Source organism: Falco punctatus, assembly GCF_963210335.1.
Source record: "Falco punctatus genome assembly, chromosome: 1".
NCBI classification, from domain to species: Eukaryota; Metazoa; Chordata; class Aves; order Falconiformes; family Falconidae; genus Falco; species Falco punctatus.
Window position 1 is genome coordinate 16,399,623 of NC_137580.1, and position 16,762 is coordinate 16,416,384.

Consider the following 16,762-nt stretch of genomic DNA (forward strand, 5'->3'; position numbering starts at 1 on the left):
AGTTTGGTCTTTTCCAGAGAACCACATTTTTTTTTTGCCTGATGGCTTCTGTCTAGGAAAATACTTGACATGTAATGTTACAAAACCCATTTATCCATCAAACAGGCAAACAATTCCAGGCTCTGCAAACATTTATTTTAACACTCAGTACTAAAATGGCTCTTTGGATAGACATATTGGTTTAAAATAACAATCTTTCAACACCTCCAGCACAGAACTGAACAAACGGCATATGATTCTTTCAACAACAGAAAAATAAAGCATGATGAGCAAAGTATTTTTCACAATAAAACTTGCTTTGTTTTTTGCTTGCTGATATTTTGTTCTACATACACTTAGAAAAATGTCCAAGCTACAGGAAAAAAAGTGTGAATTCCATTACATCACTTACAAAGAAACATCAAAAACCTCCCAGGCAATAACAACTCTGCTAGAAGTATTTCTTCTACCATATTTGATGAAAACAAAGCTGAATGACCATATTTTTCACTTAGGTCTCTCATATACAGCAGGAAAGAAACACAAAGTGAGATGATGCAATTTTTACCTGTAATCGTAGGAAAATCTGAGTAAAAGGCTCCATCCGGACAAGATAGGAAGCCACTATCATGGCTGATGAATAGTGGGTCCCATAATGATAAGCTGGGGTTTCCCCTGCACAAGATTAAAAATCATAAACATAGAAGAAATAAAGCAGTTAGGTGACTGAATTAGTACTAACTGAAAAAAAGAATTAATTAGTGGTGCGTCTTAATTACTCCATGACCTTGGACACATTTAAAATTGGAATTTGTAATTTTCATTCTCAAGAATCTGAAAGCTTTATGGGTTTTCACAGCCACCACTTGAGTTTTGGCTGCAGTCCAGTAGCCCTAATTCAACGGGCTTCTGCAGAGCAATACTGAATGGTTTGTAATTTTTTATTTTAACTAACTGAAATGTTGCAGCACAGCTATGTTAATTTTTCTGCCGAAGAAACATTTTATTTATAACTTTATTGGTTACTGTGGAATTAAAAGCCTGGGCAGAAATATGTCTCAGAATTGTTGGCTACAGATTTTGTACAGCTTTTACTTTCTTGATTTCCTGGCCAAAAGTCTGCATAAGTACTCCTTGAACATACTGATCCATTTCTAGAAATGAATGTCTTTGCCACCTGCTGTTGTTTGATACAGAACAGCACTGCAGTAGTTAAACAGGCTCGTGTCTTCAATAAAAGTACACAAGAAGAAATGTATCATGTAATAGCTGCCTTGCCAAACACACAAGTTTTATATTCAATATATAAGGAAGCTCTAAAATCAAGAATACGTAACTGAATTGCATCTCATTCTGAGTGGGGTTTTTTTAGCTAAAAAAAATGCATTAAGATAAGAAATGATAAAAGCTAGAGTACTGCTAGTGCAGAAGTATTCCCATGCTTTTGTACAACTTATTTTCTTGCAGCAGTGCTCACACCTAGTAGACACAGCTGGTTGTGTGCTTCATGTGCCTGCCCATGCTAGCCTTTAGACAATGTCAAACTGTTCTGAATATGCAACTGTTTTGTCTTCATTTTTTCATATAAACAAAATACGTCATTTGGATTTAAAACAAACACCACAGCAAGAAAACCAATGCCCCTTTGCTCTAACTTAGTATTTGTTGGAGAGTCACTAAAAACCATGGTAGAGTTCTGCATATCCATATCCAGACCTCTTGATCCATTATATAAATATCTTGAGTCCCTCCTGACATGTGACAAGCACACGTCCCTCTGCATTTCCTGCAGGAGGGATCATTACTTACCATTGGGATCTTCCCAGTCTTTGTATCGCTTCTTGTACTGGGTTAACCTGTCCTCTGTTTGAGCTCCCATGGGCTTGGCAAGATTTCTGAATGTCTTGGGATTTGTAAGATCCAGTTCCTTTAAAAATAAATCAGACATCAATTTTATAAAAACAAAAGCACCCCAAACCAAAAACCAAACAAACCCTTTCTATACTGCTGATTACCATATTTAACACCACACACCTTCTAAGGCTGTCATCTTTGTTTCCTACACATGCAGCAGGTACAATGTTGGATATGCTTAAAACAGTCCTTCAGTCCGACTTAAGAGAGTCAGTGTTTCTTATTTTAAGTCACATCTGGGCTCCAGATAATTTTTGCCCTGCTCTCTTTGTCGTGTTCCACAATTCCCTCTACTTCTGTTCTTGAATTCTCAACAGCCATCTTAACAATATTTTAAGTTATGGTCTGGCTGGTAGCAACAGCTGCCCACAAAAGCACTAACAGGATGTTTCTTCGTTTTTAAAAGTAAATTCTTCACCATGGGGCCAGATTTCACAGCAGCCCCTACCACAGTCTTCTGGACAAGTGTGCTTTCTCTGTGGGCATAATGTCCTTCAGGACATTCAGTAGAAAGCTAATGCAAAGACTTACAGGAACTGTTGTAACACAGGCAACTGTCTTAAAACAAACTACTGATCCCAGCCCTCACTTGTGCACAGTCCAGTAACAGCTGTAAAATCAGCGCAGGCAAGGACCTGCCTGCATGGGACAGCCGAGAATCTCTAATATCCTACCCACGGATAAGTAGGAGGAACATTACAAAATAGATAAAATCAAACAACTGGTGATAAAGACAAGCCTCAGTTTTACCAAGGCAGTATGAGCCAGCTATATCATCTGCAAAAACTCCCAACATATAAAAGATTGCTGACAAGGTATTTTATTTACCTCTGAATCATAGTCTGCGAGGATCCAGGGAAAGACAGGGTACTGCATGAGATCATTATAGGATCTGCCCGCCAGAGTGTTTAAGTGCATCAGGTACTGGAAGTTACTGATTTCTCCTCTCTTAAGGAAGACAGATAACAGCACCGTAAAGTGTTCGCTTTACAACAATCCAATGTCTATACTGCCAGACTGTCAAAGTGTTAAGCTCTCCCCAAACATACAAAACTTATTTCAATATTACAACACTCACCCTATTTTTACTACAGTTGCCCCCCGCCTTGTAATTTCAATGGTAGAACAATTTCCTATTTGATGATGATATCATGAAATATTACAAACTAAAACATTGAGATACACTTTCTATAGTAGTATATACCACCTGCTTGATTAAGAGGATGCAACTTATGTGCCCTCATTAATTACGTATCACTACAAAACGTGGAATTTAATTTAAAAAAAAAATCCCCAAAATTTTCATACTTACTTCCCATCTTTGAGTAACAGATTTTTCTCCCACTAAAGTGCTAAGCAAGCCAGACCTAATGGGAAGAAGGAATTGCATTTTCTGACTTAGCAGTAAGATCTGGGTTACATCTTCACAAGACAATCCAAAGTTTTATTCTCAAAACTTGTAAATTTTAACAATTCGAAAAATGGGGCTTTGTTCCTTCTTACTTTATCAAAGTCTTTTTTTATTTCTAAACACATACTGTTAAAATCATGGACATTAATTACACAGTTCACTGCAAGTACAAACGTATCTAACAGACTGCTGACGAGGAAAATGTCTAATGGCTTTGGCACTCCAATTGCTTTCAGAATGTATCTGTATACCAATAACGTTAATCCTGATAGTATATATTAATTAGTAAGAAGATATACCAATGCTGCTAATGATATTAGTACATTTAAAATAACTGGAGCACATCACTAGTTAAGTTATTTTGGTAATGTCCAATTTTACATCAAGGTTGCAGTACTCTAGTGAATCCCGACCTTCATGCAAGCATCATTTATTTGAAACTGATTAGCTACAGAGCTTGTGAGGAACAGAATCACCTACCCTTGCTCTACGCTGGTGTTTGGTCTCTGCCCAGACACTGACTCTGAACTGTCAGTTAGAGATGGCACCACAGCCAAAAACCTGCATCAGCAGTTAAAAAGAGATTAAGATTAGAGTTTCTGACCTTGGTATGTCTTCTCCCTAGAAACAGCGTGCATTTAGTACAGTTACAGACTTCGTTTTGAGCAGCTACATAACATCTTCAGCAAAATTGGAATGACCCTTTTCTCACTGAATGCATATCACAAGTTTCACACACAGGCATTAGTGCTTCCTAGTGGTTCTTTTGCACAGCATCAAGTTACTATCAGGGTTATCCACGGCCTAACACCCATCACTCTTGCAATCTGCTTCTGGTTGTTAGGTCACTGTAAGGCTCAAATATGGCTCCACACAGACATTCGGAAATATTTGGATTAAAATGTTCTACCTTATTTTACAATACCTTTGATAAACTTTGTTTCTAACCCCTTTCTGGAAAGCTAGAAGATAGTTCCGTCCATCTCCTGAGAAAACTTCAATTGCAATTGGCTGAAAACAGAGGACAAACCCATGTCAACACTAACACATTTGCTCATCACCTCTGAGGGTCAGGCACAGACTAGTGTAGTTATACTGTACATATACACATATATATATGACACCACATCACGGTGAAGCAGACTTTGCTCAGCACAGCCAGATGTTTTATTTTTGGTACACTAAAATTCACTAATACAGGCAAACAGAACTACACCATAGTAAGCCAAATGTTCCAACAAAGATACCCAATTTCAGCACCTAAAGACAGGCAATAACTTCACTTTCCAAATAGTGAAACACAGGTAATAGCTTCACTTTCCAAATACTGATCAGTCACGTATTTATTTTACTTTTTAAAAATGACATTATAAAAAAATTCCAGAATAGGCTCCTCAATCCAAAAACAGTGCCCGTGTTACCTGCAAAAGGTATCTCCTTTTATGTACTTCCTTGATATCTTCATATGCAAAAATGCTGCATGTTCTTTTAAGTTGACTTGGACCTTGCCTTGCTCCCCTAGGTATAATTGGCTCGTGCATCCTGTAAATGAGCATAAACAGGGAGAGAGAAGTGATAAAAAGACGATAAATTAGAAAATTCTCTTAATTCATATGAGAGTCCAGTTACAGAAACAGCTGATTTTCACAATATACCATACTACACTGAGCAATTTGTGAGCACAGAGGAAACTACTCCTGAATTCTTTCTGAATCTGACATTGTTTTGGAGTTGACTCCTCAAAAATCTTATTAAATACCTCTTGTTCAGCTATCAAGAATTGAGGAATCTCACCACTAATCTACTCACTTTGGAGGCAGTGTCTCAATATCCCGTATTTCTCTGGTGGCTGTCATGGTAAATCCATCAATGACATAGAAGTGCTCTTTCCCAAAGAGCAGCAGCCCTTCACTGGTGTCCAGGCCCTGGACCCGAGCACAGCGGTACATGTGCTGAATCTGTAACGATAAGCAGACTCTGAGCAAAAAGCAGGTTAACAAGCTTAGATCATTGCTTTGTTAGAACAAGCCCCAGACACTACTGTTATCCCTTGTAGATATGGCAAAAATTCTGCTGTTTTCCCCCTTAATCAGAGATATACCCAACACTTGTGATACAGCAGTTTGGAAAGGGAGTTAAATAAAGCCTCCTCTGTACGAGAAAGATTTATATATTTACCAAGTTATCCACTCACACCATGCTTTTTGAGCATAGTTTAGAACCTGTAGTCCACTTGATTATGATGACAAATGTATTTACTGGTATACTTCAGACAGACGAAGTCTGAAATACCAAATACACAGCACGGTCATTCAACACTCTTCTTGGGAATAAACTACTACTTATCAAGGTTCTTCATTCCAGTGAAGGGAACAATTAATTACAGACAGTCTGCCAAGTTCAACATTTATATTTGCAACATATGTTTTCTGTCTGGACTCATTAAGCCAACAGGGTAATAATCCAAGCATGTAGCATGTAGCTTTCATTTCAGGACAGGTTCTTTTTTCCCTAGCAGGCTGAAGGAAAGAAAAAGTGTTTCCAGTACAGGAGTTTTGGCCCAGGATCTCTTTGAACCAGAGCACACACCTGATTTCAAGGAAGAAGCTGACGAAATACTAAACAAATTCAGCTGTAGATCAGGGAAGGTATTTAGGACATTTATTAATGCTTGCAGTATGTAATGCAGGAATTTCAATACAGTAAGTGCTTGGTGTGTTCAAAAGTACACGGTACCTTCTCTCCTTCTTCGAGAAGTCGAAGCAAAGTTGTATTGTCAGTCTTCTCCTCTTCATCAATTGAACTCCCCTCAACAATTTGATCCTGTGATTGGTCCTGGTTCTCATCATCTCCTCCGTCAGGAGCAGAGCGAGACCGTTTCAGGGGGGGTTTTACCAGGCCTGGGGAATAACAGAGATAGATAAATAAAAACCTGACACAAAAAAATTCACTTCGCAAAAACCTATTGAACTTTGAAATTACTGATCCAACGCTAAGACAGAAAAACAAAAGTCCTACAGGACCCTTATGCTTATCTTAATGCAAATGAATGAAAAGATATAAATGCAGATAAATTTAAAGAAAACAGTTCTGAACAAAACAATCTAACCTTTGACTCTTGCAATAGTGTCCTCCCCATGTTCTGGCTCCTGCTGAGTGGTTTCACCCACTGTATTCTCTTCTATAGCATCCTGAAATACTGCAGGGTTTCCAGAAGCCAGGCGCATATAGTACTCCTTACTGTCATAACTTACAGCTCTTCGGTAACGAGCAGGTTTCTTAGAAATAATTGAAGAAAATGCTTGGTCAGTCAGCTCCTCAGTCACTTCAGTGAACGTGTTTCAGGAATACTGTGTGCAGCACAGTGCATGCCCATCAAGTGTTTTATGCGTGCTCAGTCATACACCAACACATACAGAAACAGACACTCATCAGCAGATCTAATCTGTCAGCTATTTGCAAGGGAGCTATTCAGCCACTCAAGTAATAAGGGGTTTGCAGAAAAGCCTGCAGACAAACCTAAACCTGGAAAATCAGAAGCGTGGCCAGTATGTTATGAACTGTCACAAAAGGCCAGGATACTTGTGCTTAAGGTTGATAGATCAGATGGCCATTTTATCAACTTTCATAACTCCCTACAACATACACAGCTTATTCATTAGCCAGCTGATTTCTTTGCTGGGCAATAGTTTGAACAAAAAATCGCTTCAGGGAATGATACAGATGTGTGGAAGTTGGTATGAACTAAAAGCAGCCAGGGACCAGCTTCAAGGCTCGGAAAGTCTTCACTAATTCAGTCGCTTCTTTTTTTAGTAAAGATTCTGACAGTTTGTGGGCAGGAGACCAGCACAGAAGTATCCATTTAAACAAAGTAATTCCTTGAGCACCATTTGTACCTTTGGGTGACAATGGATACCCTGGTGGTGTGGTGTTTTTTTAGTTTGGGGGGTTTTGTGTATTTTGTTTTGTTTGGGGTTGGTTTTGTTGAGGGTTTTTTGTGAGTTCTTTGGTAGTTGGTTGGTGGGTTTTTTCTCTCCTTTGTCCATTCCATCCCTTACCATAAGCTAATTCTTACATTCCTCCCTTGATTATGGAGATAACATTCAAAATAGAAAACTAAATGAGGACAATAAATATATCTGAATGATCACAGAAGATACAGGTGAAAATCAAAGAGGTATTAAAGAGCCTTTCCAAAATTAAAACACGCTGATGCATATGGATGGATGAAAACCCCATGGATTTTATACTACAGCTGAAAACTTTCTTCTCTGACTACTATTTAACATCACACTCAAACTTTAGAAAGCTTTGTGAATGTGTTCAGTTCTCCACCACAAATAGTGGTTTTTTGTGTGTTTTGTAGCATTATTTCCTATGAATTTCAAAATTAGATTGGGATAATTACAAATTATTATTATTATTATTATTAATCCAGTTAAATGCTTTACATTATGTAAATTGCAGAATATCATTGCTATTTCCGTAAAGATTTTTCCTTGTCCACTTTTGCAGTAATAACTGGAAATATATAAAACGTGATTTTTTTACCTTTTTTTGGCATTCATCTGTATGATAGTATAGTGGGAAAGTAAATGACCCCCCAAAAAATCAAGCTTAATTTTCTTACAAGTGGATGCTTGGGATGATAAAGAGATTAAGATCAGCAACACAGAGATTTATTGTTTCAGGTCAAATTGGCTGCCCCCAGAAATTTAAGGTACTGATCTAATTTGTTTACTTATGTTCAATTAAGTCTTCACTCATCACCACAAAAATGCCACCCAGATGATGCTTAAAACCTCTGTGGAAAAAACTTATAAATAACCTACAAAGAGAAATCCTAACTAGCACTGCTAGCATGAAGAAAGGAAAACAGTAACAATTTCTATTAGATACTCTGTATAATAGGATTACTTTCATATATATCTGTTAGTCTGTTGAATGTAACTCAAAATGAGTGCACGCACATTACACATTGTACTTAGTGATGGGCAAGACTGTGAATGTAATTAGCAGAAGCAGCACAATACTGAAATGCTTGCACAGCAGCCACTTCCAAACGAGTCTGTTGTTTTCAAGGCAGGATTAATCTTTTTTAAACAAATGTGTGTATTTTATTAATAGTAAAAAGGAGGAGAAGAGTCAGCTACGACAAAATTAACCTGGGCTCTAAGTAGTAGGCCTGTTACAGCCCATTACGGCTAAAAGGGAGAACTGCTTACCAGATCCTCTCTTAGAAAGAAACACTTATTTTCCCAGTAAGTGCTTCCCAGTCATCGTGCTGCCCATTACTAAACATGTTCCACTGACCATTAGTTGAAATCCCAAAGCCACAACACTTCACACAGTGAGAACAGTGATAGCACAGCCCAACACAGCCTGTTAGTGTGCAGCAAAGAAGGCAAGATCTACAGAAAGTTTTATTAAGTGAAGGTTGAGGATAGCACAGTAACATCTTTTAATGTGATTACTTGAAAAAACCTTTAGGCCTGGAAATATTTACTGAAAGAGCAAGTCGAAAGCCAAACGTAGAAGCCTTGTTAAGGTTGCCTAACATGCAGGAGGAAAAAAAGTTGTATTTATTTTACATTCTTTCAGTCAGTGTACTTGTTTCTTTACCTTTTGAGGAATGGTATCATCAGATGTCTCAGGAAGTCTGCTTGAGAAGTCAGACTGAAAACAGGGCATCAATTATATAAGCATCAGAAAAAGAACACTTTTGAGAAGAACGTATGATGGCATGTTCTCCACTCTGGGTGAATTAGACTGTCACTACAGCTAGTGTGTGTCAGACTGCAAGCAGACAAATACACCTAATGGTTTAAAAATGGTTGAATGCTAATTTTTGTTTGCTTGCTTTAAGTACTTTGGCACTTAAGCTTAATTCGAGGAAAAAAACTCTGCATGCATATATGCATGCCTAAAGGGACACAATAAAGACTGCTCCATATCATAAAAATGGTGTTCCAAAACTAACAGGAACTAATTGCCAAGCTTCCAAAGGCCACGTGCAATACTGCTACACAGCCCATGTTCACATTCATGGGCTGTGAAAGCACATTTAATTTCAGAAATGCACCCAAACCAAGGCCCATAGCCTGTCTGGTTTCTTCTTTCTTTTCTTTTTTTTTTTTTTTTTAGATCACTTTTACCATGTTATCTAGCATAAGGCCAAGAACTCAGGCTGAAACCTCCCACAGTTATGGTACTTGTCAGCCTCCAGGGGCTTGTGAAGGTGCCTCTGCTGTTCAGTGGCATGATCACTTAGCTGATGCAACCACACCTCATCTGATGCTGCAATTGTTAGTCTTCTGGTTCACTTAGTTTTCAGCTGAGAGATGCCGTCCCTTCCCTAAATATACTATGAGGAACAACTGGACCTTATCAACAATTCAGGACATACAGACAAAATACCAGGTAATGCCAACAGAGTAAGGTAAGTTTCTTAAGAAAAACGTATTAAAATTATATGGATTTTACAACAGGGCATAAAATTACTCATCCCAAAATCTTGACTACTTACCAGCAAGTTTGTTTCTTGCTCGGCTTCAGGCATGTAGGGATATTGAATATAAAACATGTCATTTCGCACCATCTTTTTCCTCATTCTGCAGGGACCCTCAGTCATCTCCAACATCCACTTGTCAAGATGGGAGCCAATGGGGGGACCCCACAAACCTCTCTCTCGGAGTAACTCATATTCAATTTGAGACCACTCTTCTGTCACGTATTTTAACGCATTCTGCTGACGCTGAATACAAAGACATTTGTATATGCATCAGGAGTGATGCTTTTAAACCTGTCTCTGATATGAACAGAGACATTTTTACTACAGTACAGAAAGAAGTGAAATAATTCATAATTCTCGTAGCATTTTCTAGTACGCCTTAATAAGATTTCCAGTGTTGGTTACCATGAAAGCAGGCTTCATATTATAATCTTCTCAACAAAAAATGGGAAGGTAAAAAAAAGGTGAAAGTTTTGCTTTTGGTTTGTATCATTAATTAAACATATTTCTAAATGGAAAATATGAAAGAAATTTAACACTAATCCACTGATTTTGAAAAAAGGATTTTAAGAATGAAAACAAAAATTCTGTTGGAGGCTTTCCCTGGCTGTATTTACACTGGAGAGAGAAATTAAACGAAGTAAAGTTTGGCGGGTGTTTTTTTTTAACTAATCACTTTCAATGATCTGTATCTCTTGGAAGCTGATTTCTCAAGATTTATAGCATGTAGCTCAGCAACTAGTTTGAACCAAAGGTCTTTGGGAATGTTTGGAAGAAACCGCAGGGTGCAATGATTTCATTCTGGAAGGCACAGATCAGCCACTTTTTATTTCTGCATGATTTGGGAAAGGTATCATAAAATTTTCTTTGTGTTACTATAGAAGTAGAGTTTGTACACAATGCTTCTCCACATCTTCTCTTAGGTTTTTGTATGATGTTTTAGAAAGACAGCATATTCTAGCATATTTCAAATCTCTTTTTTTAAAAAAAAACACAATTCTAAGGAAAGACTACCTAAGCTTCTTGGAAAAAAATTAAGATTTAACATGTAATATTGCTAGAAGAGTTTTCATATCCACAACCAAAATGTATCTACACATTCAAGCATTTCACCAATGACAATCTAATATTTTACAAGCCCCATATTGGGAAATGGGACTGGTATACCTAACAGGTCAAAATATCAGTGTCATGTAATTAAATCATTGAACCATACCTCCTGGTATTCCTTATACTGCATATCAACCAGGTCCCGAACCACTGCAATGTGAGTAAACATCCACTGGGAAATCTCCTAATACAAAGGTAAGAGGACAGACAGAATGACACTTTATAAAAGATTTTGTTTGAATGAAAAGCCTATGAATACATCACCTTGCTAACTGTGCTCACAATGGATATTTTTTCTAAGAAATCAATTACTTAGATGATGAATTTCAAACTACTGCATGCAACGGTATTTAAGGTTTTGGGGTTTTTTGCTATTTTCTTCTTGTTTTATTTTTAAAGGCAGTAAATGCATATATAGAAATATCCTTTAAAAGAAACTGGCAATCATTTGAAAAATATTTTAACTAACATTCAGAACATTCCCAAACCGCCAAAGATTGGCACTGACAAATATTACTACTTTTGCCTATTTCCTTTTAAGTAATATTTTATGGATGCTGCCTAGTTTGTCGGAAATCCTCAACTCTGTACTACAGTATCTCTGTTTTTAGTTATTGCCCCCTCTACTGATACAGCCAGCAACCGCTCCTGTCAGCTCAGTTTGTGAGTTTCTTACTGTTTGTTTTAGTGTGTATGCCTGCTTACCAGGAAAAGGACTGAGAGCAATGAGAATTCTTTATTTTATCAAAGATACCAAATTAGTTTTCAGATCAGAAAGAGAACTGGCAACATATTTTTTTTTTTCCACAGGGGACAAACTCCTGATTAAATCCACAGGAGCTACACATTTCCTTGCGGCAGGAATACACCTGCCCTCCTTGACACAACATGTCCCCAGTGTTTCAAGTGCTAAATACAGTAAGAAATTAATCCTCCAAAACTTTCAGACTCCTCTCTTTCCTTTGTTTTCAGTGCCTCAAATACTTGATACTGACTCCCTGCAATGACCCACCAGGTACTGTCCTACTGAGAGCATCATTGCAGTGCTATTCTGGTCTAACCTTTTTTTTTAATTAAGCAAGCAGGTTTGTAAAGTGCGCGTCCAGTTCTACTATCACAGATGGTTTTGCTGAATTCTTCTCTGTAGTACAATAAAAACAGTGCAAAGCAGCATTTGTTTAGTTATGATACATACATGCTTATATAGGGATCTTCCTAAACCACATAAACTTGGGGGCAGAATAGAAAAAAGGACAAGCATCTATCTCACAGCTTCCATTTCAGAGCAGTATTGCAAACGGAATTTAAGACCCAGACTAGCAAAGCAATAAAGCAACTGAGCACTCTCACCAACATTGAAGAGTTTAATGCTTGGCTTAATGTTACAGATACGCAGCTGCATCTACTAGATTAGGATTCACACAAGCAAGATGCCCAGCCTGGCTATTCAAAAAGGGGAAAGAAAACCAAGCACTCCACAGGACTCCTTACACTGGGATATTTACCATAAACCCTGAACATACCTTGCTGGATTTTAGCCTGCGTGTTATTAATCGACAGAAATTACCTGTGTAGAGAGGTTGTGTTTATGGAGCCCGCTCTCCTTGCGGTTTCTCCTCGAACCAGTTAATTTAGAGAGACCAAACCCACTGCTAACTCGTGAAAGTTTGGACTGTGTGGTTGGAACCAAAGCCTCTCCTCTACTGATGCATTTCTTCTCATGAGCTGAAAAACAAAGAGAAAGTGTTGGGAGCATTTTTTAGGGGATTTTTTTTTTAACTCCCTCCATTATATACACATATATACTTTTAATAAAATAACCTTTTCTGCCGCTTTAAAAAGTTAGATGTTTGGGGAATTAGAGGAATTGCGTGGGCGGGGTGGTTGTTTGGGGGTTTTGTGTAGTTATTTATTTGTTTTAAGAGTGCCGAGCAGCACTCACATTCATGTCAAACATTCACAACTTCTATGAGGAAAGATCTGCAGGTGAAATCTGGGAATTGCTTGCATTTTGAAATGAAGCACAACAGATTCATTACTCCTTTGATGGATTATCAAGATGAGGGTCCATAAGCTATAAATTCTGTCCTTGTTTGAAGAGATGAAAACAGCTATGTATAACAAAACCATCACCTAGCCTCCCCTCTACCCCTGCAAACTTCATTTTTGTTGATTTACATCACTTAAAGAACAAATGGGCGTTCCAAAGAAGGGAGACAGTGTCTGGAGAAATATTTTTTTCTCAAAACAGTTACAAAGATAACAAAATTTATATAATTTATGTTATAAACAGTAGATACGAGCGAAAAAATGCAGCTGAGCCCATACCTCTACCCAAAAAGGAGCTACAACACGACCCCACTAACCAATCTGGAAGCAAAATATGCCACGTTGAACAGAGAGGCTACTGCACCTTTTTGTGCACGCACAGCCATCCCAGTTGATAGTCCAGTCCAACAAGACTGGTATGCTTACTCTAAAATGGAAGGTTAAAAATAAAAAAAAATCACAGCTTAGTCCAACTCTCTTAAGAGTTTAATGTTCTCCCGATATTCAGCTAATGGACTGCCCTGTATGTCAAGTTACCTTTGATTTAGAAAGTACATGCTCACATTTCTCACTGTTTCTTTAATTACCTCCACCTCTGAGCTTTCTTCTTCTTTTAAAACCACCACTACTTTCTTATAGCAATAATTTCTCCTAAGATCTTTCACTCTATTCAAAACATTTCTGCATATATACTGACCGTAAGGGAGATACTGGAAACATGAGCAAGTATCAGCCAGGGATAGCACATCTACATATCCAGAAATACAGAGACCACAAAAACAAGTATTCCAAGCTTTGAAAAATGCTTTCTGTACATCCAGGTTAAGCTCAATTACTTTAGAGCTGTGTAATCATCAAAGGAATCACATCTATGGAATTTTATTACCTGCTGTCTAAACTCTCGCTAATTCAGTCCAGCAACAGCTGGCCTTCTTTGCACAGAGCTAACTTGCGCTTAACTTGTTGTCCACCTGGATTCCCAGGTCCTTTTCCTGCAAAGCTGCTTCCTATGCTGAAGAGACTTCCCAGCCAAGAAGTCACAGTATCACTGCTGCTGGAGAAAGACTGCTCAGTCACACATTTCCAATTGTATCACCAGACTGAGAGTTTGCAGGCTGCACCCAGACCTGATCACGAGGGGTCCCCCTCCCTGCCTGGCACATCCACTCCTGAGAATGGCAACACAGGTCACCCCAATCCAAGTGGTCATGGGAAGGAGCTAAATGACCCCGTCACTGTAATCTACAATATGCTATTTAGCATCTTTAGCACAGAACTGCAGCTTCTGTGGAAGCCAAAACCTGAAGTGAGGACAGTCACTGCTTAGCTGTAACTACAGCTTTGGAGTAGGAACCTGGAACATACCACAGCAGACCCTAGATGTGGTGTAACTTCAGCCAGAGACGCTTAATTCTCTCTAGACTACAGGGACAAGGTACTACAAGCCCAGAAATGCCGAATTCAGATATTCAGATGGAAATTACAGCAGGCCAAAGTAGTCCAACAGTTGCCAGTCCAGTTAGAGAGTGTTTCAAGTTTGTTTTGGTTTTTAAACCAGCAAAATCTGGCCTTTCAGGTCTCTGGTTTTGTTTGCTTTTTTACCTCCCCTCTAAACTACTGAAGCGTCAGGTTAGTTACAGAGCCAAAGAGATAAGGGAGCACAATGCCAGAAAAATTGCCCAGAAAACCCGATACATCTATTTGCTCAATGGCTGGAAGGATTCAATGAAACACAAGCCTAGCTGCAGATTTTCAAGCAGGTTCACCATAGCCTAGTCTATGGGAAGAGTCATTTTACTTGTCTGCAGATGACGGAGGATATCCAAAAGGGAACAGTAATCCACACACCAAAGCTACTGAGCAGCCAAAGCTGAGCAATCTTACCCATAAGGTCTTTGGAGCATCGTGTGTCTGACTTACAAAAGCAGGATAAAGGCCCTGTGTGCAGTGGAGTGTAAGTATATCCTATAGATGGTACAGTTTCTAAATGAGACATGTTAAACGGTGACAGTTTAAAGTACTTACTGCTGCCCAAAAGCTAAGCCTACATTAAAATGTCCAGTGCATACGGTTCACTTCAGGGAAATCTATCATTCAGGACAGATAAATCCTCAGTTACACTCACCCAAATGATTTTGCCAACACTTTAAACTTGCTTCCTCAATGAAAGGTCTTGCAACAGTTATATCCACTTGGCCACGATCGTTGACAGGTAGCGTCACTTTGAAAACTTCCTCTAAAACCTGTTTTTTACTATGGATCAGCTCTGTCCACACTCTGTTTATGGCTTTTAAAAGAAGCTGGCGACCTGTATAGGTACAAGATCACAAACAGCAAGCTCTCTACAGTGCTTACAGAATTGGTATTTTTACAGTAGTGAACTAAATAACTTCTGCAGTTACACTCCAGGATCTTCCACTCCTGCACAACTTGTGAAATGCCTCTGGCCAGACTGTCTTTTTTTGCCATTTATATCCTATCAGAAAGTATCTAATAGTTAATTTTGGCTATTTTTTCCTCTGTGAATCTGAAACACTACCTCTGATTAGTTGTGATTCTTCTCCCGCATCCATTTATTAATGATGTAAGATTCAAAAAATCTTACAGAAGTATGGCTATAAACACATACATAATTCTACATAGACATTATGCTTTAATATTTTTACATATGATTGTGTGCATAAAGTACACAACTGGAATAAGTATTGCATATATACATGTAAGAAAAAAAAAATCATCACCGAATCCTTTATTCCACAGCTAGTTCATAAATTTCCTTTGAGTGAGAGATCCTGAGGTTGTCACTAAATAATAATTTTAGAGCCTATACCAATGAGTTCTTACCCATGCTCATGTAAGATCCAGCTGATACAAAACTATGGTGCACACTTAAAATGAACCATTCCTACTGCACTTAACTCAGTGCATATAAAGCAGTATTTATAATTCTAGTATGTGTCCAGAATACAATGAAGAGCTCTTGCTATTTTAACAAAACAGTAACTTACCCTGGATATGTCTGTTTTGGCATTTCTAAGTGTTTTTTCATCTATTTTTAAGGTATTTTTATACACAGACACACACAGCCCTAATAGTAACTGGGGTAGAAGATTAGTGATGACAATATAGAAGTGGCATTAGGAGACATCTGTGGCTTTGCCACTCTCTGATTACCTTCGCTGACATCTTGATTGTAGACTCCATCTGGTTCTATATCAGAGGGAATCATAATGTGCCAAGTTGTCATCCTGGCTTCTGCTTCCAATCCAAACCCATCGACGTTGCTACAAATACACAATGAATTAACAACTAGAAAAAAAAAAACCAACAAGCTAAAGCATTTGGTTCCCTGTGACAGTATCACAAAGATTAATATGTGCTACTACAGCAACGTATCTTCATTTCTGTCCACTTAGGTTCTGATCATCTGCAGTCACAAGCTGCACTGAAGGTTTATGAAAAATGACATGCCATGGACACTGACGTCACTAGAGGAAGATAGCAATATTTGAAGAAATGCAAAACAGATGAGGCCACAAATGGAAAACATTAGGGTTTCTGCTGCTGATGCTTCCCAAGTGTCTTTGGATGAAACACAAGTTGTACAACTTTTTGGAAAGAGAAAATGAAATGCCAGGCAGGCATTTGCAGCAATGCAGGAAAATGGGTGCCTACAGCATTTGTCATGGGCATCTGATTTAAAGCCTGACTGGACTTACTCCAGTGTTATATAGCCAAGTACTAAGATATGGAATTTGTATGAAATGATTCAATAGACAATAAATCTA

At 38.3% G+C, this 16,762-nt stretch overlaps 1 protein-coding gene across 4 annotated transcripts in view; it reads right to left on the minus strand.

The window, feature by feature from the left end:
• Nucleotides 1-16,762, minus strand: part of WDFY3 (WD repeat and FYVE domain containing 3) — a 190,105-nt gene that overhangs the window by 19,625 nt on the left and 153,718 nt on the right. For 3 of the 4 annotated variants that reach the window (XM_080368510.1, XM_080368508.1, XM_080368507.1), the window contains 16 exons: nucleotides 16,149-16,258; nucleotides 15,100-15,282; nucleotides 12,493-12,650; nucleotides 11,032-11,109; nucleotides 9,831-10,058; nucleotides 8,927-8,980; nucleotides 6,414-6,582; nucleotides 6,041-6,204; nucleotides 5,114-5,262; nucleotides 4,726-4,846; nucleotides 4,230-4,315; nucleotides 3,785-3,865; nucleotides 3,206-3,260; nucleotides 2,722-2,841; nucleotides 1,789-1,906; nucleotides 548-654 (listed from right to left, as the gene is read on the minus strand). In XM_080368510.1, coding sequence (XP_080224636.1) covers nucleotides 548-654; nucleotides 1,789-1,906; nucleotides 2,722-2,841; nucleotides 3,206-3,260; nucleotides 3,785-3,865; nucleotides 4,230-4,315; nucleotides 4,726-4,846; nucleotides 5,114-5,262; nucleotides 6,041-6,204; nucleotides 6,414-6,582; nucleotides 8,927-8,980; nucleotides 9,831-10,058; nucleotides 11,032-11,109; nucleotides 12,493-12,650; nucleotides 15,100-15,282; nucleotides 16,149-16,258 — 1,981 coding nt within the window. The remainder of the gene's footprint in view (nucleotides 1-547; nucleotides 655-1,788; nucleotides 1,907-2,721; nucleotides 2,842-3,205; nucleotides 3,261-3,784; nucleotides 3,866-4,229; nucleotides 4,316-4,725; nucleotides 4,847-5,113; nucleotides 5,263-6,040; nucleotides 6,205-6,413; nucleotides 6,583-8,926; nucleotides 8,981-9,830; nucleotides 10,059-11,031; nucleotides 11,110-12,492; nucleotides 12,651-15,099; nucleotides 15,283-16,148; nucleotides 16,259-16,762) is intronic. The other variant, XM_080368509.1, reaches the window with a different exon arrangement.